This window comes from Rhinolophus sinicus, linkage group LG05 (genome assembly GCF_036562045.2).
Source record: "Rhinolophus sinicus isolate RSC01 linkage group LG05, ASM3656204v1, whole genome shotgun sequence".
Lineage (NCBI taxonomy): Eukaryota > Metazoa > Chordata > Mammalia > Chiroptera > Rhinolophidae > Rhinolophus > Rhinolophus sinicus.
The window spans coordinates 149,110,211-149,126,385 of record NC_133755.1 but is presented as its reverse complement, the minus strand read 5'-3'; the positions used below and the strand labels follow the sequence as shown (position 1 = coordinate 149,126,385).

Genomic DNA, 16,175 nt, shown 5'->3' with positions numbered 1-16,175 from the left:
ATGAGCCAAGACAGGCTGTTTCTATGGAAAAGCCACTGGAATCTGCTTGGGTGTGTCCAAAATTGGGTGGGGTGGGGTCTCAGGGAGTCACTAGGGTAAGTGAACTAAAAGTGTTAACGAGGTTGATGGAGACTTGTCTTGTCCCACACAATGAGGGTTGTGGGGAGGGAGAAGGGCGGCACAGGGGTAAGAAAAGACAGTAGCCATGAATAAAGTGCAAGACTGCGGAGCCAAGGAAAACAGCTTCAGGGACTGATCCCAGAATCGGGCTAACATGTAGTTTTTATTGGTAAACTTCTAAAGAGGTAAAAGATTGTTAATCTCAAGATCTGTGTGTTAGTAGCCTGCTGGCTGTTTTTCCGAAAGTTCCCATTGTGTTCCATCCTGAACTTTGCCTTCACACACTCACATCTCCACGGAATCCATTGAAGGGTAGGGACCGATATAATTCCATCGGATCTCAGTTTGCTGAGACTTCCCCTCAAAGGAGTTTTTCTGATATCTCTCCATCAGGCTTCAGTTTGCTGAGGCACTCCCTTGTGAAATCCTGGGAAGAGAGTGGGGGAATAAATGGTTTGGCAGCTGTAAGGCAACATCGACTCAAATATGGTGTCTGCCTATGTCTGCATGCAGGGAAAGGCAAGGGTTCAACAAAGAAACAATGGTTTCAGCCAGTTCCTTCATCCATAAGAAAGCTACCCCTCCAGCCTTTGCCCTGAAGTCAGACAACTCTGTTTCTCCCCCTATGTCCCTGGTGGCTTTCGAGATGCTGCCCCAGCAATGGAGCTCAGAGCTAATGAGTCTGTCAGCAAGCAATTCCATGTGTGGGCCCTTTATGAGGATTGCCAGGACTGCAACTGCCCTTGTCTCTCTCAGCCATAATCTCTGCTGGTTTTCACAGCCAGACTTATGGGGACTTCTCTCCCTGGCACTGAAACTCTTGGCTGGGGAGCCTACTGTGGGTCTGTGACCCCTCACTCCTTGGGTGTGGAGGGACCACTGCAACTGAGATATCCCTCCCAACTGAGATATCCCTCCCTGTTCTGTATCTCTGCCCCTCCTACAAGTCATTAGGTGGCTTCTTCTGTATTTCCTTAGTTCTAGGGCTTTGTTTTATCTAGGCTTCAGGAAATTCTCAATGATGGTTGTTCTGCAGTTTACTTGTAATTTTGATAGGTCATGAGAGCAAGTAAACACAGTGTTTACCTACTTTGCTATTTGACCAAAATGTCTGCTAATGCTAGTTTTTAAGTTTGGCTTAAGAAGCGTTTCTTGCTATGATTATATGTTGTGTTGAAATAACATGCATAATTATTTAACCTTATATTTTCTGTGAATACGTTCTTATTAAAATGTGTCTATCGATTTTTTACTTTTAAATATCGATTTGTCCAGACCATAACCCCTGTTTGAGTTGTTTCTATTTTTCCCCATTTTTCAGAATGTTAAGTGATCTCTTCAGTCTCTTAAACACAGCAGACTTAATATTCCTAATGATTAATCATTGGATCAAACCAGTAGGCAGCATAATTTGTCTACCAGTAAAAGTAATTGTGTCATTAATAAAATGAAACCCCCAACAATTTTATTAACTATTACCATTGTAATGTCACAGCTTCCTTTTAAAGTTTATGTCCTCAGATAATAAATGTTGATTGATAACTATACCATGGCATGTGTATCAACAAGTAGCTTTGACAATCCACTTAGGGACACGTGATGTTTTGTTTTGTTTTTGTCAGTATTTCTTGATTAACTAAAGTACCTAACAGATTGTCATTAATAAAAAATATTTGGCATGATTGCATGTATTTGATTTTAGAAAAAAATGTACTTTAACTTCTCTAATGTTTGTATATAGGATTTATGGTTAAACCTCAGTTGTATGCATGATGTAATACGTTTGTATTTTTCTTCTGGATTAGAGTGCCTTAACTATTAATGATTGTACTGATACATAAAACAAATTCATGTTTTATTTAGTACTAGGATTTTGAGACAGAGTGTATCACTGGTGGATGTATCAGAGAAAAATTGGAAATATAATATTGAGTAGCTTGTTGGAAATGTCTTTTAAAAAATTGCTGTTGGAAATGTTCACATAGACATAGCAGTTTGAAAGAGAGGTTTAATATGAATTTAAATTTTTGATGAATAAAAATCTGATTGGAATTCTATGGAATCTTTAGTATGCAAATAGTTTGTTGAAATGCATAATCAGGAAAATATGTAATGCAAAACTGATAATTCTGCAGCACTAGTAGAGAACTTTAGATTGAAAATTCCTCTGAAAATGAACATTTTCTTCATAAAAAACATAATATGCAGATAAAAATTTCATTTGTAATTTTAAAAAGCCTTGTAAATTCCTCTATCTATGTAACAGAATGTCAAATCAAGTTCTGAAGAGATCAGCATCTTTTGCAGTAAATTAATAAATTAGGTTGCCAAATCATCTGACCCAATATAAAAGTTTTAAAAGAATTAATATGCAATTGCCTGTATGCTTGACAGATTTGCACTAGGCATGGGAATTATCCCTCAATATGAATTATTAGAGATAATTCATAAATTGTTTGAAGTCTCTGCTAACAATGTAACAGGCCATTTCCCCAACAGAGAACTATTTCTTTTTTGTCCTTGAAACAATACAATAGATTTTTTTTTTTTTTAACATAGCTTCTATATGCAGTAAGCTGTTTGTAAAGTTAATGCCTAAGGTAAAAATTGTGTGTCATTACAAATACTCTTAAAATTCCTTAAATCACCCACTTATTAAGGTACACATAATTTTGTGTATATAACCTTAACATTCAGGATATTCATTTACATTATCTTAAATTATGAGAACAAATGAAAAAGTGAGATTTATAGTTTAATTAGCAACGTTAAATGTGTTTGTGATGCAATCCCATGGTATTAAATTAAAAAGGATAGGTAAGATTGACTGGGTTAAAGCAAGTCCATGGAAAAAGTGAAAGGTAATTTGTCATTAGCTCATGCTTAAAGGGAATAACTAGCATGTGGCTTGAGTTTGTAGTGTGAAATGATTTACTCTGGGTCTCTTCAGGAAGAGGCCAAATTCCCGTAGCAAAAAAACTGGAAGACACAGAAAAGCTTGGAAAATGTATGAGTTCAGAGTGGAGGGTCTCATGGTACCATAAACTTGAAATAGGAAAACTTTCAAATTCAGTCATGTAATACTAACGTGGGGCCTTAATGCTTCCACATATAACATTATGTGCCAAGTACTATGTGGATGGAGGAAGAGTGCTTTGGACCAAACACGGATGCCAAACCTAGATTTACAAATTATGAAACACAGATTCCTTTATCATAGTGCATACAAAAATGCCTCAACACATCCAATTCTCTTTCCTCCAATCCCATGCACCTACTTCTGTCCACATTGGATGGTGACATAGGAGTCAACAATATGATTAGTCATTTCCAAGTAGGAAGAGGACCAAACAAGTAGACTTTTAGACTCCAGGGCATCTCAAATCTTTCACACTCTCCTTGGTGAATCTTCAAGATGGGATGTAGTAGGCAATGCTTAATGAATATATTTGACCACATCACCCTTTTAAAAAAAAAAAAAAATTCAAAGACTAGTGTTCCTTAAGACCTTGGGAAGCACCGAAATGTATCACTTCATTCCATATCAAGGACCATGGGACTCTGATCATGTATTTCATGTACATGTTCAACCATCCAATAGTCAGTTTGAATTTTGAGGAAAAAAGTCACCAAGGATGGCATCAGAGCCAAATTATAGTCATTTTTAATTGTGGGCCTAAATTCATATGAAATGGCAACAGGTGGGCATTTTCCATCCCTATATTTTAGCACTCCACTAGATTTCATGGTATGTTCAGCCACCAAGCCTAACAATGTTCATCATGTTAACTACATTTCAACTTAAATGTGTGAGTCAAATGTCTATCACTTGATGTACATTTCAGGATCATCCAGGAGAAGTCAGTATGCAGAATTTTACAATAATTGAATTCAGTTATATAGTAGTAGAAGAACATATGTGGACAATTTATATTTGTTAGAAGAGTAACAGGCTTTTTGGACTCAATTTAAATATTCTGTCATGAAAATTACTGTGGGAAAACATTTATGGGCTTGAATCAGTAGTCCTGATATCAAATCAGGTGTGTCTAGACCACAAATTTCATGACAAGTATGACCATGTACATCAGTCCCTTAGGACAGCCTTGGTTTACTCATATTATTCCATAATAATTATTAAAGCACTTCCTTTCACTTGCGTGGTTTGGATAATAAATTATATGATCATGACCCAAATTACAGATGATGCTGACAGAATGAACTCCAAATAGTAAACAGTGTCAGATGATGTATTTGGGAGATTTCAGCACTAGGAAATGTAGAATGTGAGAGACCTGGGACTGACTTGGGCCATAGGGAAAGATATGCTTCTTGTTTAATCCTATGTATAAAGCCAAAGTTGGTATCCTTGGTGACAACCCCAATTGGAAAATGCCATGGTTCAAAGCTCAAGAATATTCACCAAGACAATTCAAAAAGATCCAAGCTAGATAGATGAGTACTAGCCAAAGTAGAATCTGAGTTCAGTTTAGACATGAGGAAGGAGGAGGAGAGGATTTCAAACATGAAATCAGGAACAAATTTTGGCATTAGGAAAGTATAATAATGAATGCAGCAAAATAGCTCTATAAAGTATGACTATTGAGACTAGTACCATGTGTTACAAGTCTTAGTAATAAAATGATGTCCTTACATTGTGTTTTAAAGGGTAGAATGGTATTGGTGCAGAACTAAATACATTTTCCCATAGGACAGGAAGAGAAGGGACCTAAAACATCCCTCTTGAGCAAAAATCTGATATAAGAATGAGTAGCCATTTCATACAACTAGATAATAGATTATTTTTAAATGTTGCTGAGGTAGATGGTATTCATTACCAAAAAAAAAAAAAAAAAATGTATCTCTATTTCATACAATTCCAAAAAAATCATTTCCATATGCTTCAGGGACTTAAATGGTTAATACAAAACAATGCATTAATTTGAAAGAAAGTATAGGAAGATATATTTATATATTTTCTTGAAGTATGGTAGCATTTAAAAACGATCTAATTCAAGCCACAAATAAAAAAGCTGATACATCTTATTACATTAAAATTAAGAACTTCAGTTAATCCGTAGACACAATAGAGAGAGATAAAAGTCAAGCTACAAACTTGAGAAAGATATTTGTAGCACATTTAAGTAACAAGAGACTAACAGCAAAAAAATAAATTACTCTAAAAATAAAAAGACAACAGATAAAGAACTTGATAAAACAATGGGCAGAAAAAAATGGTTAAATGATATAAACAAGGATAAAAAAAAGCACTAGTAGCCTACTAACATTTCAAAAGGTGTCCAACTTCTTAGTAATAATGCAATTTTACTTAAAACCACAATAAGATACTATTTTACAAACACCAGATTGACCAAAAATGGGTGAAAATGATTATTCTGGTGATGGTGATGATATTAAGTGATAGAAAATTGTATACACTGTTGGTATGCATGTAAATTTTTAGGAAACAAATGTGGCTTTTATCTAGAGAAGTAGAACATGAGCATATGCTATCACATAACCATTGCACTTCTAAGAAAATCCTTGCACATTGTAGAAGGAGACATGTACATGAATGTTCATAGCAACATTACTTATAATAGCACAAAATTGAACATGACCTAGTGTCTATTGAAAGGAGAATAAATATAAAATTTGTAGAATATGTATACAGTGGAATACTATACAGCAGTTAAATCAATCAACCACAGCTATTCAACATGATTGCTGTAAAAAGTTGAACAGTGTATTTGAGCAAACAATGATTTGAATAGGGCAACACCAAACGTGAAAAATGTTTAGGCGTACTCCACTGGCATGTGATAGAGCACAGGTTTTTATAGAGAAGATGAGGAGCAAAGCAAAGAAGTTACTTAATTGGTCTACGTATAACATAAATTGCCTTATTTGAGAAAACTTAATTATTCGGCTGCTGTAGTTGCTCTTGAGTTTCATTTTCTCAGATTTTAGAAAAATTTAGTTGACTCTGGCTTCAGTTTGTTTTCATAGGCTACCAACAGCACTAGAGCTCCCCCAGTGTAATGGCCTCCTTGTTTAACTAGTTTACACCTGTATCTCAACGCAATGTTTGGAAAGAAGTAAACCACAAAATTAAACAATATACTTCAATTTATATAATGTTGTATCATTAAACAATGTAATTCAATCTATATAAAAGTCTTTACCTTTGTTTAGAGATAAATACATGTAATAAACACTTTATAGAAAAATAAGGAAATAATTAATACTAAATTTAAGACATTGATACTTCTGCGAAAAGGCAGAGTCATGCAGTGAAAGTAGGACAAGTAAGAGGTTTCAAACTTTGATAATATTGCATTTCTTAAGCCTATAAGGGGTTTCAAAGATGGGCATTTTTTATTGCCATTCATTAAAATGTGCACATATGTTATATTCCTTTACACCTTTTATTTGTATATCTTTCACAATTAAATGAGTTTTTAAAAGTAGAGAATGAGAAGATAAAAGTGGTGACATTGAGTGTAGCAGCTTTCTGGAGGCTATGATGGACCACAGAGAAATAAGTGTAGTCGTTATGGAAGTGAAGGACGTGGTTGTCTGAGGTTATCAAGCATGACATATTATGTTTCTGAGCTGATGTGATAGCATCTGTGTAGTGAAAATCTGATGAGGTAGCATATAAAAGCAACACTTGGAAGAACAAAGGCCTTGATGAGGCAAAAGGAGATGGGATACAGTGCCAAAATGGAAGAATTGTTATTAAATAGGAGTAGAAACTGATATTCCTTCGGGACTGGAAAGAAGACAAATAGGGGCTGTATGTGCTGGTGAGGTGGTGAAAAGGTGAGGTAGTCTAGTCTGCTGCTGTTTTCTCTATAAAGTGCCCAGCAGCAGCTTGCCTTTACACTGCACAATGCTGGAAGTTTGAGGAGGGAAGCGAATGCTGGTAAAAATTCACCAGCTCATTCTTACTTTCCTTCTTTCCTGTAGGTGAGAGAAAACTTTGACTTTAATTAGCCTTGATTTCAAGTCCAGTATTTTGTACTAGGACCAGCATTTCAGATTATGTCTTAAGGGCAGCTTTCTTATTTTCCAAGAAGGCATTTTAGCCTTTTTTAATTATATTCTGTTCTCTCTCTCTCTCTCTCTCTCTCTCTCTCTCTCTCTCTCTCTCTCAGCAATATTCAAATGGAACTTTCCTATTATGGATAATCCTTTATGACATAAAGCTAATTGATTGTGGTCAAATACTGCTTGCTATTCCCATAATTAAAGGTTAAACAAACAAAGAAGACCTTTCAAGCCCCCTTCTCCGTAACTCATATATCATTTTATATTTGAATATAAACTAATAAATTAGTATTCCAGTGTATTTTGGGAAATAAGCCAACTTCTTTTATGGTCACTACTTATATAAGCATAAAATTTTAATACCTCATAGTTGTATCTTGGAAGAGAGTTTCTGTATAACGATTTAAGGAAGTTCATTAGTTAAAAGTAAAATACAAGCACTTCATAGTTTGGTTTTCTGTGCTGCTTGCTTTGCTCTCAGCTGCCACTTATATTTTATCTTTCAGACAGTTTTTGTCTTGTCTGACTTACAATGCTGTAAGATATCGACCTGGCATTTCTGATATTAATTTCTAATTCTTTAATGTCTGAATCTGCAGAAACTGATCGAGCCAAGGAAGAGGTTGGTGCTGCCTCAACTAAAAAAGGTAAATTCAGCTTAAATAAAAAGTTGTCATGACTAAAACGTATGTCTGCAAAAGTTTCTAACCTACTGTATTGTTTAGTGCTTATAGAAGAGCTCTATTGATTTTACTATGTCATTTCTATGGAAACAAGCCCACTTTACACAAGATTTATAGTATCTATATTAACAAGGCTTTGTCTTCAGTGCTCTAATGGCAATGGTTTTATTCATTTAAGGCCATAAACTAAAACTAGTAACTGCAGTTCAACTGCAAGTTAGTTTTTGAAAAATTGAAGAAATGCAGTTGCACAAGTTCAGTAGAATCCCAGTCACCTGGAGAGCATGCAACGTCAGTATACTGCCTTAAGTGTTAGGGCTCGAACAGATGAAACTGACTAGTGGAACTTACATGAACAATGTTCATTTTGTACAAGAATAATATCAAATTAGGAAATGTGTTCCTTGGAATGCTCATTAGGAACATTTTGCTTTAAGAAACATATTGTGAAGTTTGAAATGTAAGTTTTCAAAGCGATTTCTCTTGTTATGTCTAGTCAGAAATAACTACTCATGTGAATATTGGAGACAGTTTAAAGAATATTTTTAAGAACATTAATATAAATTTAAAATAATCAGCATGGTGAAAAGTTTTACATATTCCCAATTAAAATTAACTGGAACAATTCTGAAATTTGTAGTTCTATTTTACAAATAGAGATGAAATCAGTAACATATCCGATGTCTTTGGAAGTATCTCAAAAGACAATTTAACAAACCTATCCTCAGTATACACACACACACACACACACACACACGCACACACACACACACATTTACACATATACCCCTTCACACATATTCCACTAAAATGGCTTAATATTTTTCTGCTAAAAAAAAAATATCTTATTGCATATGCTTTATAAAGAGAACGTATATCAGGACTTTAGTGAGATATAAAATATTTATGACACATATCCACATGCTCAAATCCAAGCAATTTATATATGTGAATATAAATGAATACATGGATATAAATTAATATAATATAAATATATGTTAGTTAATAAATTATAATATAAATTAATATATATTAATTGATACATAAATTAACGTATAAATTAGCATACACATATGTATGTATGTATAAGAAAGACACAAATTAGAGAAAGGTTACTTAAAGGAAAATATAGGCTGTACTATAAGGTAATGTTTAATTAGAAGTTACTGAGTTGTTGAATAAAATTTGTTTCCTAGTTCTTTCTCTTCCTGATAACCTAATATTTGTGATGTCATTTTTGATGTAAGTGATCACGTTTCATAGATATCTTTTGCTAGGTGTCAATAAGTAACAGAACTACAAATTTATCAGAAGTCCGTATTATTATGTCTCTTCCTTTTTTGGTGTCTTATTCTGAAATCAGTTTTGCTTGTTGGCATTAATTGGAATGTTGATAAAACCTGGTCGCTTATGGATAACACCATGTCATTATGAAAAGACTAAGGGTCTATATATAAATTTAGAGAAAGTAATTAATCTGGGATAGACATCCGGTTACAGGGACCCAGTGAGTGAATATAAGGCCAGCATATTGATAATGCAGTGATATAATAACAAAAGTGAGAAAAAGAAGTATTCAAATCCTGTAGCAAAGAATAAGACCAGTTGAGTGTCCAAATAACAGTATATGGGTTTCATCTAGAATTACATTTTAGATACTTAGTATATGTGGGTGTCCTCTGCATGAGGTTAATAATGGAAACAGTAAGAGTCTATGAGCTTGTCATGAAGAGATAACCTAGAGAGAGAACAGGCCTGGGGTGGAATGCTAGGGAACATTGGGAGGAAGAAGAGCAAGGAGAGTCAAAAAGAATAACCAGAAAAAGTAATTAGAAAGGTCAGTTTTAAAAAAAAAAAAAAAAAGATGAAATTGTTTATAATGTCATATTAACCACATGAAAATAAATTATTTCAATCACAAGGTGGTGGTCACCAAGACTTTGGATTTATCAACTAAATAGTTATTAATGATTTTCAGAAGAGAATTTTCAGGGCAGTGGCCCAAGTAGATGGTAAAGGATGACAAATTGAATGAGGGAAGAGGAAATGAAAGATACAGGCAATGATGCTGAAGAAAGTTGGCTAGGAATAAAAGGAGAAATAGAAAAGTAGCTTGGGGTTCTTCTTTAATCTATATCCATCTCTCTTTTAATCTTAAAGGTAAAGTGTTTATCCCTCTCTTGAAGACCCTTTTCTCCAGTTGTGTCCTCCTTAATCAGTCATCCATGCTGTTTTGTGGCATCATCCTCTTTCTCATTATTGGCTTTGTTCCTCCTTTTGAAAATATTATTCTTAGCTTCAAAATTACTTATTCTTGATTTAATCTCTCTACAATTTTGTCTTCTTCATGTATTAGTCTTCTGAATGTTGGAGTGCTAATATCCCTCCTCATTTCCCATGAAGATGACGATTTTGTCCCTACTGTGCCACTGATACTCTTGCTAATGCTGGTGACATTATCGTTGCTGAATGAATGGAACCATTCCAGTCCTCATGTTACTAGATTTCTGAGTTGCATTTACCACTTTGTCTTTTCTCTAAGCTTCTCAACTTTTGGGGTTCTCATGACAACATAGTTTCCTGGTTTTCCCCATATTCTCTGATGTTTATTTCTGACTTTCCTTTGTGTCTTTCTTTTTCTTTACTGCACCTTCATTATTGATGTTCCCAGAATCCACTGTGAATCTTCTGAACTTCTCATTCTATAACCTCTCTTTGTGAGCTATATCTGTTGCCCTGTGTATTCTGAAGATTCTCAATTCTATGTCATCATTTCAGGACTTCTCTGTGAAAAGATGTTCCCAGGAAATTTCAGCCTTGTATGTTCAAATGACCAATAATCACCTTCAAATGCAACCTGTCTTCACCTAAACTCCTCATTCCCTTGTTGCATTTCATTATCATTGGTCAATCCACAATCTGCTCTTCACCTCACTAGAAATCTGGGGATGATTGATTTTTCTTTTTCTCCTTCACCTGATATTCAAAGAATCTCCTAGTTCTGCTGATGTTCTCCGCTAAATACGTTTAGAATATATTTACTCTATTCATAAACATGACTTTCATGTTAATTTAAATCTTCACTGTCTTATATTTGAACCTCTGTAACAATCTCACCACTGTCCTTGTGTCTTTATTTTTTTCACTAATATTCATCTTACCAGAACCCATACAATAGTAAAAGTAAATTATCAAAGTCATAAAACTGAATAAACCACTCTTAATTTAAAACTCTCTTTTTCCCAGTTCTCCATAAGATAATGCCCAAACTTGTTAAAACAACATATGAGATCTGACAATTAAGTTTGCGAATGCATCCTAGAAAAAGTGCTACATACCTCATTGCTGAATATCACTATGGTCACCTCCGAAGTACTTCCCTTGGGGAGCTATGCACCGATGCCAGTGCCTAGTCCACCCTTCAAAGCAATTTTGGAACTCTTTTTCTGGAATGGCCATTAGAGCTGTCGTCGTATTACCCTCAATGTCCTGAATGTCATCAAAATGTCTTCCATTCAATATTTCCTTTATCTTTGGTTAAAGAAAGAAGTCATTGGGAGCCAGCTCAGGTGAGTAGGGAGGGTGTTCCAATACAGTTACTTGTTTACTGGCTAAAACCTCCCTCATAGACCGTGCTGTGTGAGGTTGTGCATTGTTGTGATGCAAGAGCCATGAATTGTTGGCAAAAAGTTCAGGTTGTCTAACTTTTTCACGCAGCCTTTTCAACACTTCCAAATAGTAAACTTGGTGAACTGTTTGTCCAGTTGGTACAAATTCATAATGATGTCAAAAAAAGGTTAGCAACATTGTTGCAACAAGTTCAGGAACTTAATTGTCTGACCTTGTTAGACTTCCCCAAGATCTTGTTCTTATATCTCTTTTCAACTTCATTTTCAGACTTTTCTTGTTCTGCATGCTACAATAATACTATTTTCTTTATAATTCCAAATATACTATAAGTAACATTCAGGGAAGATGGTAGCAGGAAAGGATGGCCTTGTGAAAAGACTAAATACTTAGCATCATCTGAAAAATGATGAGAAGACTCTCTTTCCTGTCTCCCAACCATAATATATTATAGATCTGAGGACCCTGTGCATTTAAACTTTTTTCTTCTATAGTCAGTGATATATTCTATTGTTTCAGTCATTGACATCTCCAGGAAATAACCTTTGGGCAGGTAACACTGCATTCTTATATCCTTGGAAATAATAATTTTTCATCTAAAGCTGTAAGGTCTACATCCTACAAGTAATGTATGTATCATATGGATGAGATTTCAAACTTCACAATATTTCCTTACCTCTCCTCACTTCTTTCCCAGTATTTTAACATACCCACCTCCACGTAAGCCTCGCTGCCCAGGTACAAGCTCCACTGCTAATGGACATACGAGTGGTGTTGAGAGGCAAGAAAGGAGAGAGAGAATTGTATGGGGGAATTGGGTTCCCAAGGAAAATTGAGAGGGCAAATAGTGAAATAAAAGCCTGGGACTACAGAAAACCAATTTCTTCATCCCCTAATTTATCTCAGGGTTATCCCCAATCCAGAGTTACTTTCTAAGAATGTTAGCTGCTTTGTTTTCTTCACTTTAGTTGAGAGCTCTGAAGAAGTGCAATGCACATTTTTTTCCCCCTTAAAGTAAACCTCCAAATGTAGAATGAAAGGATTTTTTCCTTTTTATTTTCTCTCTTAGCACCAAAGGAGGTTTCAGGGACCCTGTGGTGTTGAAAGAGAAATTGATTAAGGTCTTCTTTTGATTCTAGGTAGTTAGAAAATCCACCTATATGAGCTGTTTATTCCTAAACTTTACTCTTCATATAACTAGGTTTAATGAATTTTACATCAGAACCAGAAATGAAAGTATCGTTATTTTGTGCAAAATGTCTCCTTTTCTGTATAGATAATCAGCATTTTCAGTGACCTTTTATGAGTAACAAAAAGTGGTGCTGTTAGAGAACTAGCCTTCTTTACTTAATATGAGTGCAAGGAATTATGAACTCATCATTGAAAAACAAAAAATCTTGGTGTTTCTGTTTAAGTCACATTCCCCTTGTTTTCTGAAAGACATTTATTTACTCTTCAGAAGATTATAATGAAATAATTGAAAAAAACATATTTCCTGTGCAATATTTAATGAGTTTTCTAAATAAAAAAATTACAAATAAGACTGTATACACAGGATTCTGTTATAATCACAAGTTTTCAGTGTTTTATTTCCACATTAATTTGAGAGAGAGCATTCATAGAGAAGATTAATATACTGCACATCTTACTATCTGTTTAAAACATACATAATACTGTCTAACTTTTTAGTTTGGAATTCAAGGCCTTCTACAATTGGCCCCATCTTCTATTTTCAGATTCCTTTGTATCTCTTCTGTGGGAAGCCTCTGCCCCAGCTAAACTTGTTCACTTCCCTCAAGGTCCACCTAAGGCTTCTCTGCTCCTTTGTCTTTCTTCACTATTGGCTACACCTAAAATTTCTCCTCTTCCAGTAAAACCACTGACACCAAAACTGATCTCTTTTCTCTCTTACACACTTCAGAATATTTATTGTCAAAATATCTCATTTGTCAATTAATAGATTTAATCACGAAACAAATATATATCAATTACTTGCTATGTTGGAAACAATGTTAGATAGTGTGAGAAATGTAAGCAATATATATCTAAATATCTCTTGGGTCAAATAAAAAGCAACAGTGGAATTTTAGAAATATTTTGAACTAATATATAATGAAAACATTACATTGAAAACTGGGAGGCAGCTAAATAATATTTGGAGTGAAATGTATACTCTTTAAAGATAATCATTAAAGAAAAAGGCTGAAAATCAAATATCTGGGAAATATATATATATATATATATATATATATATATATATATATACAGAATATTAAACCCAGAAAAAGTAGAAAGTAGAAGGAAGGGAAATTAAAACTGTCAGAGCAAAACAAATTAAATAGAAATTAAAATGTACAATAGGGAAAGCAACAAAATCAAAATTAGATTCTCTGTAAAATCTGATAAAATTGATAAGCCCTTATAAAAACTGAAGAAAAAAGAGAGGAGGCACAAAACATCAATATCAGAAAATAAAAGATGGCATGATTACAGATTTTACAGATAATAAAAAACAGAAACATTTTCTAAAATTTTAGTTAAATTGATATTTAAATTGATATAATTCTTCCCCAAAGAAAATTTTAGCCAGATGGTTTCATTGGTGAATTCTTTCAAACATCAAGAAAAGTTAACACCAATCTTGCACCAAACCTTCCAGGCATTGAAAAAGAGAAAACATTCACATATTTTATAGAATTGGAATAACCTTGATACCAAAACCTAACAGGAACTGAAAAAGGAACCATATAGCTAACTTTTCTTGTGAATATAGAGGCATAGAACTGAGCAGATCAAGTCTGATAATATATGTGGAAGATAAAATGCAACCAAGTTATATTTATTCCAGGAATACAATTTCCAAAAAAAAATCAGTGTAATTAACCAGAATAATAGAATAAGATGAATAAATAAATGTATCTACTTTCATTTGCTATAATTCATCACTAGAGTAGAAAGAAACTTCCTTAATCTGTTAAAATATATTTTAAAAACATTAGCAAATATACTCATGGAGGAAAGTGAGATGGTTTCCTCCTGAGAATTAGAACAAGACACAAATGTCTGCTATCACCACTTCTATTATACATTGTACTGGATATTGTAGCCAGAGGAATAAGGTGAGAAGAAGAAGTAGAAGGTATAAGAATAGAAAATAAGAAATAAAACACATTACTTACAGATGAAATTATCTACTTGAAAAATTCAAAAGAATCTACAGATGAACTATTATACCTAATGAGTGAATTTAACAAGTTTTCTGTAAAAATAAAAGTCATCTTCTCTCTCCCTCTCCCTCTCCCTCTCCTTCTCCTTCTCCCTCTCCCTCTCGTTCTCTCTCTCTCTCATTCATGACATTAACTTTTGAAAAATCATGGCCACATACACTGTAGACATTCTTTATTGCTCTTATTGTTCTTGGGAATACTATTAAATATACTTCTCTATATCTTTTACTTGATTAAACTGAAAGCTAAATCTTTGGCTTAACTGGGTTCCGGTTGAATGTTTTGGCAAAAATACTTCAGAAGTGATATTATATACATCACAGCACATATAATTAGAAAGCATAGAATGTCTGGATGTCCTGTTATGAAAGAATGATTCTAAGTTTCATCAGTGGGTCAGGTTAGTGACAACCATGTTTCTTCATTTCAAGTTGTACTTTTTCCCTTGTAACTATGTGGTGTGATACTTGGGTGTAATGGCAATATTCAGTTCCCCATTATTCCTTCATCTAGTAGTTGCAGTATCCTCTGAAGATCTTTACTTAAACCAGTTATTTCAGTGGGGTGCATTGATTTTGTGTGAATCATTTCTACTATTTTGATGTATAAATAGGTAAACAGTGAATATTCTACTGACCTATAAGTCTCAGAGAAATCATAGTTTATGGGAAAAAGCACCTGAATGATAATCTTATTTCTCTTTTGGTTACCTGTGATTTGGTATGACTTCATTTAATATTTAAACGAATCTCAAGTATAGGACTACACTGTCCTTTCAGTTGATTAAATTATATTAAGCTTGAATTTAAAGGAGCATATAGTTGACATTTTCAAGACGCTAAATGACTGCAGCAATAATCTGGAATGTAAGTCAATTAATCATAGTCTTGTCAAGTGAAATTCTTTATAGAGCTTGTTTATCAAAGCAGAGTAGGAAAGAACAAAGTAGAATAAAATGGATCAAAGACTTAAGCATAAGATCGGAAACAATAAACTGCATAGAAGAAAACATAGGTACTAAACTTATGGACCTTGGGTTCAAAGAACATTTTATGAATTTGACTCCAAAGGCAAGGGAAGTAAAAGCTAAAATAAATGAATAGGACTATATGCAACTTAAAAGCTTCTGCACAAAAAGCAAAAGAAACCATCGACAAAATAAAGAGGCAACTAATTGAATGGGAGAAGATTTTTGCAAACAGTGCCTCTAATAAGGGGCTAATATCCATAATAAGGAACTCATCCAACTCAACAACCAAAAAACAAACCACCCAATTAAAAACGTGCAGAGGATCTGAAGAGACATTTCTCCAAAGAGGACATACAAATGGCAAAAAGACATATGAAAAAATCCTCAACATCACTCATCATCAGAGAAATGCAAATAAATACCACAATAAGATATCACCTCACACCTGTTAGAATGGCTGTCATCAACAAAACAAATAGTAAGTATTGGAGAGGC

General features: G+C 34.1%; 1 protein-coding gene across 18 annotated transcripts in view; it reads left to right on the top strand.

Annotated features, from left to right (window-relative positions):
- TRDN (triadin) overlaps positions 1-16,175 on the top strand; it is a 339,477-nt gene that overhangs the window by 223,957 nt on the left and 99,345 nt on the right. For 15 of the 18 annotated variants that reach the window (XM_074333525.1, XM_074333523.1, XM_074333522.1 and 12 more), the window contains one exon: positions 7,773-7,820. The exons of the other annotated variants lie outside the window; for them this stretch is intronic. In XM_074333525.1, coding sequence (XP_074189626.1) covers positions 7,773-7,820 — 48 coding nt within the window. The remainder of the gene's footprint in view (positions 1-7,772; positions 7,821-16,175) is intronic. 18 annotated transcript variants of the gene reach the window in all.